The sequence below is a fragment of the Ictidomys tridecemlineatus genome, chromosome 1 (assembly GCF_052094955.1).
Source record: "Ictidomys tridecemlineatus isolate mIctTri1 chromosome 1, mIctTri1.hap1, whole genome shotgun sequence".
NCBI classification, from domain to species: domain Eukaryota; kingdom Metazoa; phylum Chordata; class Mammalia; order Rodentia; family Sciuridae; genus Ictidomys; species Ictidomys tridecemlineatus.
The window spans coordinates 77,427,247-77,441,201 of NC_135477.1; the positions used below are offsets into that span (position 1 = coordinate 77,427,247).

Here is a 13,955-nt window from a genome sequence, read left to right on the forward strand (position 1 = left end):
GCACTGCTTATATGTGTGGAAATGTTAGTCACTGTGTTGTAGCAGTAAACAAAGATCCTGTCTTCATGGAGTTCACATTTCTTTAGGAGCAGGCTAACAAGGGAGTGTCAGATTGAATAACCGAAAGAAAAAATGTTCAGTGGAGAGGAAGAATTGCTAGGGTAGGAGACATTGTAAATATGTCACTGGAAAGGTGACAGAGACCAAGGTCTCTGAGTAGCAGAGATCTAAGGGAGAGTATCCACAGACACCAGGGGAAGTATGTTCCATGCCAGGACTGAGTAGTGAGAGCTGAGGTCTCAGGTGGGAGTGCATCAGTACAGCTGCTGAACTCTGGCTTTGATTATGATCAGGGCAGGAGACACTGGAACTTGTGGACAGAGGAAGGATGGGACCTGACTCAGATTGTAATGGGGATCCTTTGCTTGCAGTATTGGGGCAGCAAGTGCTGACACTTATTAGGAGCCTGATGCTATGGTCCAGCCTCTGATCCTGCACTCATGTTGGATGTATTGGGCCACTGTTATCCCAGAATGAGGATTTCTAGCCCTTCTTCAAAGGTGCCTCTTATGGTTAAAGATGGAAACTCTGTTCCAGGTCTCATGTCCAGCCCTTGCCTGGAGGAAGGAGGGGGTGTCTCCTATGTATCTTATCTTTCCAGAAGTCCTGGCAGAAGTCCACTGGCCACACCACACTTTGCTCATTCTCTACTTTCTGCAGCTGATGAGTACAGTAGAGGTCCCACATTGGTCTTCACATGCCCTCCCAGAAGGATAGTCCCACCCACAGCTTCAAGTAGAAGGATAGCTGGCAGGGGTCAGCTCCCCTGTCATCAGACCTTGGGCACAAGGAAGCCTGAGGATCATATGTACCCATGAATGCTCAGGTTATACTTGTGAGCCAAGGAGACAACCAGGGCAGAGGTGCTCTCTTACTCCAGGAGAAGCATCTTACCTTTTTGAGGTCCTTGGGAAATACTGGTGATATCTGTTGATGGGAAGTGACTGGAACAGTATAGGAAGACAGCAGGGGCTAACCACCCATCACCCTCCTCCAGACTGCCATGTTCAGAGAGGTAGAGGGGAAGGCTTGCATGTAGCAGCAGGGCTGTTGACTGTCCACATAGACTTCCTGAGGCAATGCTATGACCATCATAGGGGCCAGAGATCCTGCAGGGTCATGAGACAGGAATGAGGAAAGCAGTGGGGGGGATGCCTAAAATTTACCCCAGAGGTAAGACTAAGACTCTAGGTTTTACCTCTCTTGGAACTCCAGAGTGGTCTGAAGAGATGGGATGGCCATATATGCCCATGGCCTGAAGGCCCAGATGTTAACCACTAGTTAACAGCAGAGGCCACTGTGAGCTTTGTGTCTGTTGGAAGGCTTGAAACAATATGCCATGACAGAATGGGGAAGAGGACAGTGTGAAAGTTGCTGGTGGTGGAATTGGTGGAGGTGGTGGCTGCACCATTTCTGCCTGGAGTTTTCCCCTAACTGCCCACTTGTAGGGTGCTGTATCATGAGGTAAGTATAGTGCATTTTCTGGAGCCATGAGAAATGGGGTCCAGCCCCAGGACTAGCACTGACAGAAATAGAGGAGGTCAGCAAATGGACCCAGCACAGTCCTGAATTCCTCAAGACAGAAATAACTTTCCATCAAGACAGCCTAGTGCCTAATTGTGCTTCCGGTAAGGGAGCAGACAAAGGAGAAGGAGGACCTGGGAGGAGAGGTATCTGTCCTGAAGGCTGCCAGGCACAGAGCCTGCAGGGGTGGGGGAAGAATGTGAGTTCTCCTGAGGTGATCTGGGCCTCTCTCTGGGCATCCCCAGTTCTTCTCTGTACCATTCAAGTTGAGAGCCTCCTTCTCCTCCAGAGTGGTCCCTCCGGCTGCCAGTTCTGCCTTCCCCAGAACCTGGCTTGAGCTCCCTCTCTGGTTTAGTCTCTGCTTCTTTCATCCAGACTCCCGGCAGGTTGCTCCTGGGCTCAGTCTGGTCTCTGCCATCCAGAGTCTCAGAGCTAGGGCTGGGGCCTCAGAACCCGGTGGAGGGGAACCAACCACCTGACAGGATTTCTTCTGAGGGCTGGGACTCCTGGGCGCCGGATGACACCTCACTTTGCCACGTACCTCGGCGATCCTTGGGGTCCCTCAGATTAGCCCTCCCGCAAAAGCAGCTGCTCGTTCCCGGGGGGGGGGGGGTTCACTCAAGGAAATGGAAGGACAGCGAGTTGTGTGAAATGCTTCAGGCCAGAGCTGGGGAAGCGAGTGCCCGGTCGCGGGGGCATTCAAACCCATCGCTGCCCGACACCTGCTGCAGCTTGGTTGGGGTGTCTATGACGAGGTGAGGTTGGGAGGGGTAAGAGAAACGAGGAGGAGGAGGAGGAGACGGGGCGCAGGAGGCCCTCGTGAGCCGGATGTCACCACCACCACCGCCTCCCCCTGCGCTGAGTTCCAAACGGCACGACGCTCCCAACTTAACCCCTGGACCAGACGCCCTGCCCACACGGTGCCCTTCTCTGCGCGACCCCCAGCCCCGTCCCTGGCTGGCAGCGTCTGCGGCACCGCTGTTCAGGGTCGGGTCGGTGCCGTCGCCGATCCCCGGGTCTGCGGGCTCCGCCCCTGGGCCAGCCCGCCCCTCCCGCCTGGAGGTGGCTTTGAGGGCGTGGGGAGGTCCACCGGCTGGGGGGCGGGAGGCGGGCTCCTCGCGGCCGGGAGCGGAGTCTCCAGCAGTCCGACGCCTGCCGGGTCGGGGACAGTACCTGGAGCAGCAGCCAGGATGTTTCTGGAGCCCCAGGTAGGGCTGCGGCTGGTGGCCCGCGGAGGGCGGCGGGGCAGGAGGCGTGGTCCTGGGCGCGCTCGCCGGGCAGCGCCTTTCCACCCGCAGGACCGCGCGGTGGGGTTCCTGCGCCACGCAGCTCGGGGGCAAGCGTCTGTCCTGGACAGGGCTGGAGAACCACTCTCCAGGTGTCCCCACTGGGGCACTCGCCGCTCGGCGGCCGCGCCCAGGCTCCGCTGCCTTCCTGGCTTTGCCTGCGGAGGCCCATGGCTGCCCACGGGAGGGGAACAGGGGATGGCGAGGGGCTGCTCAGCGCAGGCACCATCAGGTTCGCGAGGAGCTGGGACGACTCTGCATCCTTTCCCGGAATCGAGGGGCCCCAGAACCACCTGTTTGGCCCAAGGAGGAGGTGTCTGGAGAGGGGGTGGTCTGTGATGAAGAGGGCACGTGGGAGGTGTGTCTGCGTGTCTGTGTGATGTGTGGGCGAGAGGGAGGGCATGTTTTATAAATGGGACGTGTGAGTGAGAGTGAGAGCAAGGAAGAGGCGGTGGTGAGGGCAGGGTGGTGCTTGCCGAAGTCCACCTTCCCCTCCCTGTCCAGGCAAATGTATTTAAAGAATGGAGCCCAGCAGTGGGTTTTCAAGGACCAGAATGAGGAGCCCTGCAGGGAGGAAGCTGAGAAAGGTCCTGGCCTTACTCCTGAGCCTGGGGCATTGTTGAATTTCTCCAGCTTTGAACTATGCTGGGCAGCTCTGCTGTCCCCAGCTTTCTAAGCATGGAACAGACCTGCTCAGGCTGCTAGCAGAGGCCCAGTGCAGAGAGAAGACAGGCCCAGTTGCAGTGGCCAGCAGGACTCATTTTTCCTTTCATTCACTCATTGACCTACATGCATTTATTGAGCACCTGCTGTGTGCAGGTCTTGCAGTTCAGCAGGGACCAAGCACACCAAAGTCCTTGTCCTCATGTGGCTCACCCAGGGAAAAAAGAACAATCAGTAAGTAAAATTCAGGAAATGTTATGTGATTAAGTGCTAAAGGCAAAAAGTGAAATGGCAGAGAGGAATAGAATATACCCAAAGTACATCAGTCAGAATAGTTTGGATTATCCTGTAGTAATAAAGCAACCCCCCAAGTCCAGTAGCTTATAATGACACAGTGTAGTTTTCATTCATGTAATGCCTGTTGAGAGTTGACTGAGTCCTGTCCCACGTGGGCCTCACCTCACTTAGGGACCAGATGACAGAGTCTCATGGCAGGAACCAGAGAGAGCCCTCAGTGTCATTTAAATGACTCAGTCCAGAGTGACAGGTCACTTGACTCAAAGCTTGAGAGCTAGAGGGCTCACACAGTCCCATCTGGGACTAGTCATGACAGCTCTGTTCACCTTGGCCAGCAGGTGCTTGGTACCTAGAGTGCTGATCACCCTTGTGGGATGGTGTTTGTACCTTAGGTAGGATGGCCCTGGAGGCCTCAGAGGTGTGATGTGTCCATAAGAACTGAACAGGGAGGAACAGCAGCCTGCTGTGTGCAAGGGCTGGGGATAGCAGTTGGCGATTACGGTGGAAATCAGGGACTCAGACTCTGGAGGTAGCAGAGGAGGGAAGAAGATTCTGACACATTTAAAGGAAAGCCAGAGGCCTTGCAGTTGGCTGGATATGGCCCTGGAGATGGAAGGAGTTGGGCTGGCCCCAGGGAGAATGTTATTGCCATTGGCAGAGGTGGCAAGGGTGTAGCAGGTACTACAGAGGCAGGCAGTGTACAGGGGACATGTTGATATGAGGTTTTGCCTGGCAGGGGTGGGCAGTCAGGGAAGGTCTGGGCTGGATCTGCTACTTTGGAGCCAGGTGTCTTCCATGCTGCAGGCTCCTTGCCACCTCCAGGCCATAGGCAGTGCTCCAGCTGTCTCAGATAGTGCTTTCCTGGGCCCCACCTGGTGGGCCTGACTGCTCAGGCCCCTTTCTGAGTGAGCTCCCCAGGAGAGGCAGGGTGAGGATTCTATCCCTGGAGAGTTGTGGCCCCCAGGACCGAGAAGGAGAGGGGAGCCATAGCATCTAATGACAGTGGCCCCCTGAATGTGCTTTCTAGGTTCTAGCTCTGGCCTGGGCATAGAGAGCAGTGGAACAGTACGATCCACAGCATGACACACCCCGAGCCCACAGTGGCAGCGTCCATGGGCAGGGAGGGGTAGTCAGGAAGTCTGCCTGGGGGAAGAATCATATCCTCACGGGAAGGGAGAGCTGGCCTGCCTGTGGAAGCTGCCTGCACTGCCCACACTTTTGGTCCACTTGGGTGTGGCCTTCCAGGGGAGCTGATGGAGAGTGACCACGGGAAAGTTGAGTCTGTCAGAAGACCAAATTGTTATGTCTCCCTGTTCTTCCTTCCCTTAATCCACTGGAAACTCCCCTGGTTATATTTGGAAGCCCATCTCAAAATCACCTCTTCCAGGAAGCCCTCCCTGACTTTCCCCTTCAGAGTTCATTCCCTATCCCTGTGCCTCCATGTCACCCAGCAGAGACCCTTAATGCCAAGAAGATCCTGCTGTGATGTGATGTGAAGACTTGTCTGTCTGGCTGATGTGAAGGAACACGGGCTCTTCTGTTCAGCCTTATGTGGCATAGGCTGGGAGGCTTCAGTGGATGCTTGTTGACGGCATAAGTGAGGGAAGGAAGGAACTAATAGGAGAGTTGTAAATGGCTTGTACAGAGTGGCTCGTCCTGCCTCCATGTTTTACATATGGGAAACTGAGGCTCAGAGGGGTTGTGATTTGCCTGAGGTCAGCCAGGAAGTCAGGGGTCAGACCTAATTCCCCTTCCAGGCTGCTTCTGCCAGGCCACGTTATGGGCTGCCTGGGTCCTTATGGGTTCCAGGATAAGGCAAGGAGGGCTCAGAGGCAGACAGGTTTCAGCACCCTTGGGGGCTCCCAGTTGAACCTGGAGTCAGTTGGGGTCTGAGGACGCCATTGGGTCTCGGGAAGGGGCAGGCAGCCAGGAACTCTGCAGGCCCTGAAGTCCTGGCCTGCTGGCCTACCCACTGTCCAGTGGAACAACCCCGCCCCCGCTGTCCCGTGCCTTCCTGGCTGGGCCCAGCCTCTGGCATTTCCCAAATGTCAGTGTGGCTGCCCTGTGAACCACCCCCTGTCCTGGGGCTGGTGAGTGTGAGTCAGAGAACTTCCGTGGCCAGAGCAAAATCTGTGGGAGCTAGGTCACTGGTATGAGGTGTCTGTGAACCCTTTCAGCTTTGCTCTTTCAGTGACAGGTATTAGATGAGAAAGGTTCCTGAGACTCAAGTCATAGCAGCAATCCCTGAAGCAGGAGAATCCTTGCTCCTCCTCCCTCCTTACCTTCTCCATCACAACACACAACAGACATCCTGAGAAGAGGGATGAGCCCATTCCAGGAGAAGGCTGGAAACCAGTGCCTGGCCCAGGTGAGGTGTGGTGCAGGTTCACCTTCATGGGGCCAAGGCTTCAGCGTAGCTGACCTGGTTGGAAGAGCAGACCCTCTGGGCACAGCATGTCCTGGAGTGATATCAGTGGGCCAGTGTCCCAGGATGACCGCAGTGGGAGGTCCAAAGAGACACACAGACATAAGATGTACTTACACAAAGATACACACACACTCAGAAACACATAGTCATACACATAGACATTCATATACACAGAGGTACATACTTAGACACACACAGACACAAGATGCATACACAGACAAGTAGATACATGCAGACACATAGGCACAAATACAGACACAGATACAGACACAGATACACAAACTCAGATACGTAATCAGACACAGAGACACACATGCATACCCAGACACATTCAGACACACTCACACGTGCACACAGTTATACTCACACACAAACACACACTCTCTCTCTCTCTCTCTCTCTCTCACACACACACACACACACACACACACACACACACACACACCTACATCTCTTCTATCCATTGTTGCTGGAGTGAACTTCCTAGTACCTGTTCCACATGCCCCTGTTTCGGGCACCTGAGAGGAGAGAGAGAGGTCATTCCTTGATTTAAAAAATATATATGTTAGCTGACTGATTATTGAACTCTTGTTAGTTTGAATAGATTTTTGGTTTGAGTTCCCAAAAAACAAAGGAAATTAATCATATTATAAGGAACATTCCACCTCTTCATATATAAGGTGTCTTTTATGTATTTTCTTATTGTGTTTTCCAAAAGATGCAAATTAACACTAAGTAACAGCAGTTGTCCTTGGTTTGATCTTCAGTGTAGTGAGGAAGATTTGAAAGTTTTTCTGTGTCTGAAATAGGCCCTATAGTGCCCATAGATATTCTTCATCATGCACAGTATGCCCTACTCCCATATTAATTGCCAAGCATATACATCAAGAATGGATATTCAGTTTCACCAAGGGCTTTTCTGAATTTAGCAAAATCATCAAATATCTTTCCTCCTTGGGCCTTTTAATGTGTTGACTTGTTTAGCTTTTCTGAGCTAAATCATCCTCTTGTTCATGGAAAAAAAATCTCACTGGGGCAGTCTCTATTGTGCTTAAAAATGCTTCCGAGTTCATTTTACTGATATGTTGCTGTTTCTTAGGTTATTTTTCATATATATTCATTGGTAAGAATGTATATGTATTTCCTATTAGGAGACATATTTGTCACATTTATAAATCATGTTATGTTAACTTCATAAAATGAATAGGAAAAATTTTCAATGTGAATGGTGTAGTTGAAATAGTTTGAATATCATATAAAGTTATTTTACTCTCAAAGGCCTGAAATAATTCATTTTTAGGAACTATCTCAGCCACAGCATGCTTTTCTATTTCCCTGAGGTTTAGTCGGCTGTCAACTTAATTTGTATTGCGGTTATTTTTATTTTTATTTTTTTGGCGCGCGGGGTGGGGGGTTGTTCTAAACATGTTTAGTCTATTTTGATTATTTATGTTTTCTCCCTCCACCTCTTTTCTTTTTTTCTTTCTCCAGGGATTGAATCCAGGGGCACATAACCACTGAGCCACATCCCCAGCCCTTTTTTGTATTTATTTAGAGACAGGGTCTCACTGAGTTGCTTAGAGTCTCACTAAGTTTCTGAGACTGACTTTGAACTCAGATCCTCTTGCCCCAGTCTCCCTGGCCACAAAGCCTGCCTGGGCTATGTTGTTTATATTTTCTAGGAATATTCCAGTTCAAAGAGCTTTCAGATAATTTAGATTAACTAATTGATTTTTTAAAGCTTGTTTCCCATATCCTCAATTTCCTATTTTCATGCCCAATGTGTTTTTGCATTTCCTCCCTCTTTCCCTCCCTTCCTTTTGTTGATTAGAACTGCCAGGGATTTATCTTTTTGTGTTTTCAAAGAATCAGGCTCTTGAATTTAATAAGCAGTACTACTTTCTTTCTTTGATTAAATCCACTTGTTTACCTTTTAGAAATTCTTTACTCTAGTTTGCTGCAAGTCTGTTTTGTTTAGAAGCTCTCTTTTGATTTTTGAATCAAGTGCTTAGTCTTATAATGCATTGAAGTCTATGAATTTTTCTTTTGAGTACAGCTTTGGCTGAATAATTCTTACTACTTGGTGTGGAGTTTCCTTTAAGGTTTATTTTTTCTTTCATTTGTAATTGGAGTTTGCATTGATTCTTTAACCCAAATATTACTTAGAAAAGTTTTTCAATCAAGTAGGTGCATGTTTTGGCTCATTGTTTTGCTTATTAATATGCAGCTGTGTCATGTTATGTTCTTATCATTCTGTCACCTGACATTTTGATTTGGGGACTTCCTCTCTCTCTTTCTTTTTTTGGTATAGGAAATTGAGGGCCTCATTCATACTATGAAGAGCATTCTACCCCTGAATTACATCCCCAGTTTCTTTTAAAAATCATTATTTTATTTTGTAAAAGGGTCTTGCTAAGTTGCTGAGACGAAGTTGCTTGATCCTCCTGCCTAAGCTTCCTGAGTAGCTAGGATTATAGGAGTGTACCACCAGGCTGGGCAGGTTTAGGGACTGCATTTGGCTTCACTGGTGGTATGACATCTGACAATGTAGATAAAAACTCTGAACAGTAGAACGAATGTGCTTTTCTGTTCCTCTGGCTCTGTATTTCATGGGTGGCTCCTCACATTTCTGAATGCTCATCCCAAGAACATGTACTACAAGATCTTCATTAGTTGGGCATCCATTCCTTGTTGGGAATTCTAGCAAGTTCTGGTTGTTGTTCTGCCAGTCTTTCTTGCCTACGAGGAGGTGCATATGGCATTTCCTGGGTACAGCTTTGTGTTCTCTGGAGTTTGCCTCTAATAGAGATATTTCTCCTATTCTCTACTCTCAGTCACTCAACATAGCATTTCTGACACCCGATTCTCCAGCAGACACCAGCTATCCCACAGATTAAGAACTTAGTACCCAAGACTGCTCCTTATTCTGATGCTAATAAAAAAAAACCCAAGTTGTGACTTATGCTTCTAACTGACAGGATAAATCAGGGTTCCCATGACCTTTTCTTCTCTGCTTTGATTAGTTTGCTAGAGCAGCTCACAAAATTCAAGGAAACACGTTATTATAAAGGATACAGATGGATATCAGATGGAAGAGATGTACAGGACAAGGCATGAGGGAAGGGGTGTGGAGCGTCCACGACTTTGCTGGGCATGCCACTCTGTTCAGCTGTCTAGAAGCTCTCGCAGTCCAGTCATTTTGGGGTTTTATGGAGCTGTCATTACATGATTAATTGCATTATTAGCCACTGATGATCAACTCAACCTGTAGCCCCTCTTCCTTCCTCCAAGGTTGGGGTTGGGGTGGAGTGGGACTGAAAGTTCTAACCTTCTAATCATGTGATTGGTTTCCCTGACAACCAGCCTCATCCTGAGGCTACCCTGGAACCCTCATCCACTAATCACCTTAGCATACAGAAAGATACATCACTTTGGAGATTCTAAGGGTTGGGGAACTGTGTATCAGAAACGATCCATATATATAGATACTTAGATCTATGTCTTCTTATAAATCCTAGTATCACAGTCTCTCTGTGTCTGGTCAATACTGGCAGGAAGTCCCAGCCTGCAGGTAGAAAACCTGGGCTAGCTTCCTGGATTCTGCACTATTCTCAGCCCACATGCCTATACCTTGTCTGGCAGGTAGATAGCAGTGCCCTCCTGGGAAAGAGTGGGATGCTCCAGCACTGGAAAGACAAAAATCCAGCTGCTCAGCCTCAGGCCTCTCAGGCTCTGGCCAGATCCCCATTTTGCAGTGTGGAGGAACAGAGGTGATGATACCGCTGGACCTCCCAGAGCTGTTACCCACAGAGCATGTGGTAGGAAGTATCAGGAAGTGTCCTGTCCTGTTCCAGAGTCTGTAGCTAGTGGACAAGGCCATGGCTTTCCTAGCCCAGTAGGAGCTGGATGCCCCTCTGTGCCATACCCTGCCCTTTGACAAACACAAAGCTCCCTGCTTCTATAGCATTCAGAATCTCAGGAGGACTACTGTGGGTGTCTGCCAGGAGGATGTCAATTCAAGCAAAGGAAATTGATTTTTATTTGTTGTTAAGCACAAAGGAAAAATCTTTTCTTGGTATAATTAGATGTCATTTAAAAATAAAAGAACTGTCCATTCTTTTTTCTATATGCCAGCACCCATATAGGAGCCGCTCACCCCTGGAAAGGCCTATTTCACCCATCCATCCCTCAGACAAGCCTCTCTGGGGCCCTTAGCTCTGACCCAGGCAGCTTATTGTCCCTCTGTCTTGTAGCCATGTTGATCCTTGTCTGGCTGTCAGCCTGACCCAAGACATGGGGTGTCTTTCTGTTGGAGCAGGTGGGAACCCTGGCCAGTGTGCTGGGCTTTGATTAGCAGCAGGACATCCTGTCCCAGAAGTCTTCAGTGGATGCCCTGTCTAGGAAGGGGCAACTCCAGTGGGGGTGAGGGTGTATACCTACCTTCCTTTCTCTGTGGCACCCTGAGAGGACTCCTAGTCATGACAAAACTGGATTCCAAGATGATCTCGGTTTGCTTGTGTCCAAGCCTGTACCCAGCTTGGCCTCTTGGAATCCTAGAGCTGTCCCCAATTGTAGGAGGCTCTCAGTAATCCGAGTTGAGTCCCAAGGAGTCAGTCAAGAGGGAGTGAGGCCAGAGGTGGGAGCCTGAGGAGGCCCCAGCCCTGCCCTGGTCCTGGAGCAGCCAAGTGGGAGGCAAGGAGGCAAGCCTGCTAGAAAGGGCAGGGATTTTCTGAAATCCCACCTGCTCCATCTCTGGGCTTCTTGAATCTCAATTATGGGGCAGTTATTGGTGGACAATGACATTCTGTCTCCTGAGCAGCTACCAGAAGAAGCTGACTGGACAAAAAGGGAAAAAAGGAGGAGGAAAAAAGAATGAGGAAAAAAACCCAGACTTGGCAGAATTTGTATTTAGGAGTGTGAAGAGGAGATGGCAAGATTCCTTCAGTCAATTCAAATCGTATTTGGTAATAGAAAAGAATTCAGAAAAAAAGAATGAATCATGTGTCTGTAACAAAGCTTTAATTATCAGTATTGCTCCTAAGCTTGGGCCTTTGTGGAGAAGGCGCCTGGTGAGGTACTGCGGCTGGCACTCTGGTTCCCATGGCAGCCGCCTCCTTGCTGGAGCATGGCCTGCAGCCCTGCGTCAGGCCTCAGGACTGCCTGGGCCAGCCCCAAAGGTGCACAAAGGTAAATACTGCCCTTCTTTGCAGCATTGGTGAATATGACTTCTTGAAGCTTGAATTATGTGAAAAGCAGTGTCTTTCCCCTCACCCTCTGTCCATCTGATGGCCACTGGGCTAGGAGGATGGGACTTGGGTGCTGCAGGAGCTCCCTAGGCCCTATCCCAGGGATGGGGCCAGGCTTGCTCTCCCAAGGACTTGCCTTCTGCAGAGGCCACAGGGGTTCAGAGGGACAAGGGGGTAAGAATTTAAGAGACCTGATGGGGCTAGGGTTGTAGCTCAGTGGTAGAGTGCCCACCTCACAGGTGTGATGCACTGGGTTCAATCCTTAGCACCACATAAAAATAAAATAAAGATATTGTGTCCATCTACAACTAAAATAAAAAATAAATAGACCTGTTGGCAAAAGAGTTTTATCACCCCATACCTTTCAGCCCACCCTAGACCAGAACCAGCTCTGAATCCCACAAGCCTGAGATAGGGCAGTGCACACAGGTCGAGGAATCAAGCTGCATAGAAGTAGGAGGTTTCTTGGTCGACAGCGGGGGACCTGGGTAGGCTGTCCTGGGAATGGTGGGTATGAGAGGGGACCCAGAGGTGGGACCAGAGAGAGGGAAACACCCCCTCTTATTATCTGTGTTTAGGACAGCAGCTAGGCAACCCATAGATCAGGTGTCCATCAGAATGTTCTGCAGTTCTGCTGCTATCAAAAACCACCAGGTGCTGAGCATGGTGGTGCATGCCTGTAATCCCAGTAACTTGGGAGGCTGAGGCAGGAGGATCACAAGTTCAAGGCCAGCCTCAGCAACTTAATGAGACCCTGTCTCAAAGTAAAAAAATAAAAAGGGATGGGGATGTGGCTTAGTGGGTAAGTGCCCTTGGGTTCAATCCTGGTACCAAAAAAAAAAAAAAAAAAAAGAAACCCACCAGGTACTAAGGCTATCCTAGGCTTCATTGGTTTTGGTTTGTGCTCACTGTCAACTGGTGAGCAGGTGCTGGAGATGATGTCTTAAAGAAGAGAGTGCTGGGGCCCACAAATGGGTGGGATAGGCTAGCCTCCCAACTATCTCAGGGCCAACCTGTGCCTGCAGCTGGATTCTGCATATCCATCAGATGGGGCCCAAGAAGACAGAACCAGGACTCTGTGGAAAGGAGATACATTTCAGTTCAAAGTTAGGGAGATTTGGGAGCTTGGGTTTGGGAAGAGTAGACAGGCCTGGGGGCCGTTTCCTGCGGTTCCTGAGGCAGGAGAGTCTGGGTTCAGATTGGACCATTAGGGGTGTGTCCTTCTAGCCCTGGGGTGAAGAAACGTGATGGATGGCCTTAGGCTTGGGGTCCAGAAACCACCCCTTGAGAGTGATGGGTCATAACAGGTTTGGACTTCTAGGGTCCTGGCTCCACGTCCCTCTTGCACCCACTGTAGTGTCTATGAATGGGGCGGAATTAAGCTGAAGACTCGCACAAGGTGGTGCTCACGATGAGTACCGTGCAGGTGATGCCCAGAGAGGCTGGGTCACTGACAAGTCACCTTGTGTTCTTCATTTAGGACTCGAGTGCAGGCTCCTGGCTCCAGATGAGGATGGAGACTGCAGCCTCTGGGGAGGTGGGGCAGGGAGGAGGGGGGGTGTGTGGATTAAGGCACGCTGAAATAGTGAAATTGTGATGACGGGGTGTTAGAGAAGACAGAGCCAGAGGAGGACAGAAGAGGGGGATGTGGGTTCCCCCAGGGGGAAGGGTGCTTTCTTTTCCAGCCTGCACCTCTGCTAGCTGGAATGTCAAATTGCCCTTTATGAAGGTGGGAGCTCAATGACTGTGGGCAAGTGTCCTGTCCATGGCCAGCTGCCTCCTTTCCCTGAATTTTCTGGTCTGTGAACCCAGTTAGGGAACAGGAGAGGATGGGGAAGGATAAGGGAGGTGATGGGCAAAGGGTTTCTGCCATCCGACCTGTCACCAGGAAACTCAGGCTAGGGAGAGAGCAAGTATGATGCCTCCTGCTGCCAGGAAGGGAGGACGTCCTTAGAGCTGGCCTCCTGACACTCTGTCCCCAGGGCCAGTGAACCTGACCTTTCACCCCTCCCTCTGGGATGCGTGAAGTGACTAGAACGGTCTCCCATCCAAGGAGTGGGTCAAAATCATCTGATTCTCTGGGTGCAGTGGCAAATGCCTATAATCCCAGCTTCTGGGGAGGCTGAGGCAGGAGGATCACAAGTTTAAACCAGCCTCCACATCTCAAAATATAAAAAAGATTGGGGATGTGGCTCAGTGGTTAAGCACCCCTGGGTCCGATTCTGCCCCTCTAATCATCTGAGGCGAATCCTCTGACTCACTAAAGATTACCTAGAGATTCGCATTTGCATAGGAATTGTGTGCCCTCCGCACCTACTCCCTCATTCATTTAAGCAAGAATTTCATTTACAAATTTAGCCTGAATTGCAACTACCTGGCTTAGAAGCCCCTCGTGTGAAGTGAGTCCCTGACACCCCCAGCTCCAGCCAATTCCCCTCCCTGAGATTGTTC

The 13,955-nt window shown here is 50.1% G+C and overlaps 1 protein-coding gene across 4 annotated transcripts in view; it reads left to right on the plus strand.

Moving 5' to 3' along the window:
• Rasgef1a (RasGEF domain family member 1A) overlaps positions 1-13,955 on the plus strand; it is a 78,542-nt gene that overhangs the window by 44,564 nt on the left and 20,023 nt on the right. Inside the window, exon 1 of one of the 4 annotated variants that reach the window (XM_021732543.3) lies at positions 2,641-2,792. The exons of 2 other annotated variants lie outside the window; for them this stretch is intronic. In XM_021732543.3, the coding sequence (XP_021588218.2) occupies positions 2,775-2,792 (18 nt within the window). In that variant the 5' untranslated portion in view covers positions 2,641-2,774. Of the gene's footprint in view, positions 1-2,640; positions 2,793-6,175; positions 6,199-13,955 lie in introns of those variants that run through there. One more of the 4 variants, XM_078043031.1, reaches the window with a different exon arrangement.